The 7,009-nt window shown below is 43.4% G+C and overlaps 1 protein-coding gene across 2 annotated transcripts in view; it reads left to right on the top strand.

Moving 5' to 3' along the window:
• Positions 1–3,257, top strand: part of MMD (monocyte to macrophage differentiation associated) — a 29,148-nt gene extending 25,891 nt beyond the window's left edge. The window contains exon 8 of one of the 2 annotated variants that reach the window (XR_002775766.1): positions 1,350–1,393. Coding sequence is in view for 1 of the 2 variants with exons in the window: in XM_003800027.1 (XP_003800075.1) it covers positions 1,350–1,550 (201 nt within the window). In the remaining variant the exon portion in view is untranslated. Of the gene's footprint in view, positions 1–1,349 lie in introns of both variants that reach the window. The other variant, XM_003800027.1, reaches the window with a different exon arrangement.
• Positions 3,258–7,009: the final 3,752 nt, after the last annotated feature.

The raw sequence follows: 7,009 nt of genomic DNA, 5'->3' as shown, positions 1-7,009 counted from the left end.
AGAAAGTTATAGATGTGTAAGGTATTTTGTTTTTGTTTTTATTTTTAAATAAAAATAAATCTGGCTGCAGACTCTTCTTACTAAGGTTAGGGAGAAATTTGCTATCAGTACATTGGGTTGACGCCTTCCCTATCCACAAAGCCATGGGGACTTACATGAACTTTGACAATAAGATTGATGGTCACTCCTGGCCCTTAGCTCGTGAATGTCTGTTGTCACCCCTGCTTTAGTTTGGGCCGGTGGTTCTCAACCTTCCTAATGCCGTGAGCCTTTACTACAGTTCCTGTGGGTTGCGACCTACAGGTTGAGAACTGCTGGTCTCAACCATGCAGGCCCCCAGGGGGCCTATTCAAAGTAGGTGACTGAATTATAGCTTCTCTTTGTGTTTGCTGGGCTTGGCCATGGAGACCTGCCGTACAAGGCTGCTGCCATCAATGCCCAGACCTCTGGGACACCGCACACTATCCCCTTCAGGGCCCTCAGTTTCCTCTCTCTCTGTGGAACCTGTCTCCTTTTATTCCTAGTCCCTAGGAATCTGGAGGGGGGGCTGACTGCATCAGGGTCAGCACTGCTTCTGTTCTCTCCCCTCGCTCTCACAAACCGTCTCGTAGATGGGCCTAGGTCTTCAAAAACCAAAAATAGCCTCAGAAAATTCTCCCTTTTGTCCTAAAACACACAAGGCCCTTAACTTCCCGCTAAGAAATGCCCGGGCTTAATGGCAAAAAGGCCTTGAGACATCTAGGTTAGGAAATACCTCGTACTTCTGTACTGTGTGACCTATGATCTCAGAGGTCACATCTAGCTGTGATTTCCCCGAGTCGGCCTTAAAGAAGCTGGAAGTTCACACAAGCAGAGAAATTAAAAAAAAAAAAAAAGAAAAAAAAGCTATCAGTGTAGAACAGCGTTTGAGAAGGGCAAAAGGAAGTGAAAACCATGGCCGAGATGTAAATTATAAATGGAGCAGCTTGGGTCTGGCTTAATAGGGAAGAAGGCTTTGAAAGACAAACTGAGGATTGTACTTGATTGAAATGAACCTCCGTGGTTTGCTGTGATTACAGTCTGCGTGACGGTGCTGGAAGTGAGCGGAATGTGTGTTTTTCTGTGGAACCTAGAATGTGAGCGCCCGGTCAAATCAAAAATGTCCATCCAAAGGGTAATTCAGGTCAACGTGAGAGGCTTTTTTTTTTTTTTTTATATCTGGTTCATGTTTACAGATCGGGATTCTGTTCACACAGCTTCTTCATTGTCTAGAAAATCAAGAGCCTTAGGGGGAATTACATTCCCTCTGTAGCTTGTCACATCGGAGTAACGTCAAACCCTTTCTACTTTTTTTTTCCCTCTGTTGATAGAACAACACCGACGGACTTCACGAACTTGCCTGTGGAGGCTTAATTTATTGCCTGGGAGTTGTGTTCTTCAAGAGCGATGGCATCATTCCGTTTGCTCACGCCATCTGGCACATGTTTGTGGCCACGGCAGCTGCAGTGCATTACTACGCCATTTGGAAATACCTTTACCGGAGTCCCACGGACTTTATGCGACACTTATGACCGGTCTTGTACCAGGTCTCCAAACCAGTATTATTTCAATTATAGCACTTGGGAGTGGGGTAGGAGCTGAAAATTGCACAGGGAAAGAAGAAAAAAAAAAAGGAAAGAAGAAGGCGGCAACTGCACTGACTTCCTTTATATCTTTCGAAAATAATTACTGTGAAAGTATAAAAGCTGTGTTCCGGAATCTTCCCCCTCACAGCAAATAAATAAGGTAGTGAATTAATTTTCATTCCATTCTACTATCATGAAGGACTCTGGATAGGCTTGGCCAGCTGATGTTTACAAACCAGAATTTTGTATTTTAATTTTACAGATTTTACTACATGGTTTTTCTAAATTACTAGGTCCAGTTGTTAAGTCAGTGCAATAACAAGGCTTCCTTTTTAAGAAAAAAAAAAAAAATTGTTTCTATCACTTTCCCATTTGCTGTGTAAAGAATCATGGACGTGAACTTACACTACTTTTCACCCTGTTTCATCTGGGCATAACATGGTTATTTTTTAAATAGGAACTTTAGTTTTTTGTAAATTTTTAAAAAAGGTTTCATGGAAACACACCTCTGCACTTCCTCATTCATGTGAATTTGTGCAGCAAGCGGTCAACATTCCACAGACGAACAAACATCGTACCTCTTCTGATCGTTTTATTAAGCGAGGAGAAATTGCCAATTTTTAAAAGCTGCAGTTTTCCAAACTTTTCTGCCAACCTCTGACTCTGAATTCAGTGCTGCTTTGGGGTATATACTTGACCTAGCTTGGTTTACCAGTGATGGAGAAGTATTTTGATATCATTCACTTTTTTCAAAAAAATTCAACTTTTTCTCTATGCCTTTGCCATGTTCTCTCTTCAGGGCTGCTTTCAGCAGCGGAGGGGCACCCCATCCTATGTGATATGCGAGGGGGTTGTCGGGCTGGCCCTCTGCTGGAAACTCCTGAGGAGCAGTGTGAATTACCGTGAATAGCTGTATTGCCTGTTTGGTGCCCAGCAGTGAAGTCATTGTCACTTAGCTTAATATTACCAGTTTGCTATTTATTTTAAATTGTGGAATAAGATGCATAAATTCACATTTCTCCCTTTCCTCTGTATGTCCCAGTATACTATTTTTTTATAGACAAATATTTAAAGTATTGTTTGCCAGGTAGAAACTCGTGTTGTCTGTACAACCCTGGCTCAGTGGAGTGGTATTTATGCATTATTTTTATGTTCTCTCAGTGTCTTATATTAAGATTAACATATTAGTTGCTCTGTTGATTAATCTCTCCTGTTGGTGTTTTAATAAATGAAATAGCCTTGCCTTTAGATCAGGTGCCGATACTGTCTGTTTTCAGTCGTCAATTTGACGATAAGCTTATCCATTGACATTTTGTACTGATGTGGCTTTAAAAGCAGGTTTATTTTGTATGCACATGTTTAGAACTCTGATTGTGGTGAGTTATGTGGGAATGAGGAACAGAACTGGTATTTACTAGAGAATTCTTCATACAGACAAGGTACCCAGCGACAACACCAACTAGCCCACCCCTATCTGCATGATTCTGAACATCTGGATGCCGATTGTTTTACTGTATATATTTTACTTTGAATATATTAACTTGTCGTGGATTCATTTAAAGTCTGCTCAAACGTAGCACTGTCAAAACCACTAAACGATGTGTAAACATTGTGCTGTAAACTATAATAAAATTGTTACTTGGATTCATTCCACTGTCTCTGTATTAGATGATTCTGAAAATAATAATGCGTGTTTGGGAACTCGAGCTCATCTAGCGTTTGTGATTTGTACACTAGTTATCTTTTTAAAAATCACAATGGAAAGAAAGATAAGCCCCATCACTTAGAACATTCTAGTGTGCTTTTTTTTATTTACAGAGCCTCAAGCTGTCACTCTGGGTAGAGTGCTGTGGCATCACAGCTCATAGCAATTTCCAATTCTTGGGCTTAAGTGATTCTCTTGCCTCAGCCTCCCAAGTAGCTGGGACTACAGTTGCCTGCCACAACACCCAGCTATTTTTTTTAGTTGTAGTTGTCATTGTTTGGCAGGCCCCGGCTGGATTCAAACCTGCCAGCTCTGGTGTATGTGGCTGGCGCCTTAGCCGCTGAGCTACAGGCGCCACCCTCTGGTGTACTTTTTAATAATTGAGACGCCAGAGCCAGCTCAAACATTAGTTAGCATACATTTTGGCTTAAAATACCATAGGGAGGGCCTAAAGATTCTAATAACGGAGTGTCTTTACAAGAGAAGCCTTTTGGTTTAGTATTTATAATGTACCATAGGACTGAGGTTATAGCTTCTATATTACCAACCAGCCATCTACCAGGTGGTAAGCCTACAATTCTGAGTGTCAGATGTGATTCCCCCCCTTTTTGTAGTGTAGGAAATTAGGGTCAGAGAGGTTTAACTGCTTCATCCCAGATCAGGGAGCTGGGACAGGAATCCATTTCTGTCCAATTCCAAAGACTCCTATTCACTCCATACCACTGCCTGTCCAGAGTCAGCAAAAACAAATCAAAAATCTTGAACTGAACCCCGGCAGTCGTGGATATGGAAAAGAAAACACTGTTCGTGTGGTTTAGAATCTCCATAAACCCTCAGACAGCTCTCTGTCAAATCTAATTTAGTGGACTGTTTTGATGGGTTATTATTTCCAAGAATTCTGTTGTTTGGTTCACCAGGATGACTTATCCATTTCTGGGGTGTTGCACGCTACTATGCTGTCCCCTTCCTGATTATTAGCTCCAGTGTGAAACTTTTCTGAGGACCAGACCTCTCTATTCACCTGCCTGCATACCCCCACCCCACCCCCGGCATCTTTACTCAGCTGCTCATTACCTTTCCTCATCCTCTATCAGACCAGACCCGTGTCTCTGAAATTGCCTATCTTAGTTAAAAGCCACCGGCCATCCAGCCATCCTCGATTCCTCATAACCCCAGACCCCCCAGTAATTCAACAAGTCACCCAGAGCCGTCACCTCGGCCTCAGTGGCCACTCCCTGCTCCGGTTCCTCACCTCTTCTCACTGCAAGGCCTTAAAAAGACCCAGACTGCTGCAGCCACCCCCTCATTTGTATCCCTGCCACCACTGACACCCCTCAAATGAGCTCATCCTCCACACTGCTACCAGCATTATCTTCCTAAAATAAAATCTGAGCATGTGTCTCCTGCTTCGAAGCTTCCACTGACTATTACCCGACGAGACTCATGCCAAACGCCTTAGCATGGACTCTCCACATGCGGACGCCTCCCGATCTGCCCTGTTCCCGACTGAACCCCCCTGGAAATCAGCCCCACTGGCGATTTTCACAGCCTTCCCCCGCAACACATATGCCCTGATGGTGTTTTTGCAACTTGTGTGTTGTTCCCTGCTGTTCTCTGGCCTGGGATGCCCTTACGCCAACCCCTCTCCTTCCTGGCACAGGGTTGCTCACTCCAGACCTCCATGGGTTGCACCCCCTCCCTCGTGGCGTTGCTGTGATCCACGGTGCCCTTCCCTGAGACTCCTTCGTGATTTCTGTCCTGTTACCCTGTGGTCATGTTGACTGTCATCCCCACTGTGGTCCTGGGACTAGATTCTTTCAAGGCAGAGTCTGGGAGAGTCACATCCCTCTGTTTGCAGCTCCTGGGATAGCCCCGGGCTCACAGTAAGAGTTGAGAAGGTTTGTTGAATGCAGAGAGAGAGTGGGGCATGTTCAGAGGATGGTTTTAGGAGGAGAAAGACTGAGAATGAAGCATTTTGTTAAAGACAGACTCGGGCTTACAGCAAGTTCATCCAGCCCGCCGCAGATACTGAGCCCACTCTTACTGACTGGACAGACCCTGACTTTCGGCTTCTTTGACCTTGGTGGCTTCCCTGACCCGGGGTCAGCTAGAACATTCACAGCCAGCACAGGAAAGCTGGTGAGAAACTGGAGTGTCAACATTAGATAACCTGTCCTAAATACGGAAAAGCCAAGCTTGCTACATGGACGCGTCCATAGAACCAACTATTAATAATTTACAAAGTTATTTGGGAAAAAAATAATTATTTGGCCTACTCTAGTTCCCTCTGATCCTCTTTTCTGAACACAATAATAAAATAAATTACAGAAACAGGGTGGCGCCTGTGGCTCAAAGGAGTAGGGTGCCGGCCCCATGTACCGTATTTCCCTGAAAATAAGATTCTGTCTTATATTTATTTTTTCTTAAGACGACACACTAGGTCTTATTTTCAGGGGACGTCTCTGTGCCGAAATGCATGGCAGGGCTATGCAGATATGCTGCATAGCCACGCCCATCACTACGTCTTATCAGGGGTAGGGCTTATATTTAACAAATGCATAGAAATCCAGCTAGGGGCTTATTTTTTGGGTAGGTCTTATTTTCGGGGAAACATAGTATCAGAGGTGGCCGGTTCAAATCCAGCCCCAGCCAAAAACTGCCAAAAAAATAAAATAAACAGAAACTACACTTCTATAACCCTAAGGCTTAGTGAAAATTATACTCAGAAAACAATGTTAAGAAATTTTTAATATTTCATATATCTTTAAAAATCACATAACTGTATAAAACACTTTGAAAAATAGAGGAAGCTAAAAATTACCTCACATTCACTCATCCTGGTACAGTTTAATATACTTCCTGTCAATCTTCCCCCACCCCCGTATTTATTATAAGGTTTTGTCTTACGTAGTTGTAAATATGTCATATGTGTAATTTTATAGACTATTTTTTACTTACTATAGCATAAGCATTTGAAAGCATTATACAGTTTCACAACCAGAATTTTCACTGGTTTCATTATCTTTTAGAACTGGCTATACAGCATATTTGCTTAATCACTCGTCTAATTTGGGGTTTTTAGATTGTTTTAGTTTTTTATTTTTTATTTTTTGAGACCAAGTTTCAGTCCATCATGCTGGGTAGGGTGCCATGGCATCATTACAGCTCACAGCAACCTCAAACTCTTAGGCTTAAGTGATCCTCCTGCCTCAGCCTCCTGAGTAGCTGGGACTACAGATGTGTACCACCATGCTCAGCTAGTTTTTCTATTTTTAGTAGATATGGGTCTTCTTGCTCAGGCTGGTCTGGAACTCCTGAGCTCAGGCAGTCCACCCACCTTGGCCTCCCAGAGTGCTAGGATTACAGGCATGAGCCACTGGGCCCAGCCTACATTTTTTATTATTATAAACAATGATGCATTGAGCACAAGGCTTTGTCCATGTTTACGACTAGGTCGCAAAGGTAATAAGAACAATCGAGTGGGCTCAGCACCCATAGCACAGTGGTTAATAGCACCAGCTACATACACTGAGGGTGGTGGGTTCGAAACCGGCCTGGGCCAGCTAAACAACAATGACAACTGGGTCCAAAAATAGTCAGGCATTGTGGCGAGTGCCTGTAGTCCCAGCTACTTAGGAGGCTGAGGCAAAAGAATGGCTGAAGCCCTAGAGTTGGAGGTTGCTGTGAGCTGTGATGCCAC

The sequence above is a fragment of the Otolemur garnettii genome, unplaced genomic scaffold, assembly GCF_000181295.1.
Source record: "Otolemur garnettii isolate 467f Iridium unplaced genomic scaffold, OtoGar3 scaffold00162, whole genome shotgun sequence".
NCBI classification, from domain to species: Eukaryota; Metazoa; Chordata; class Mammalia; order Primates; family Galagidae; genus Otolemur; species Otolemur garnettii.
Note: the sequence above shows the minus strand (reverse complement) of the source record. Positions and strands in the feature narration are given on the sequence as shown.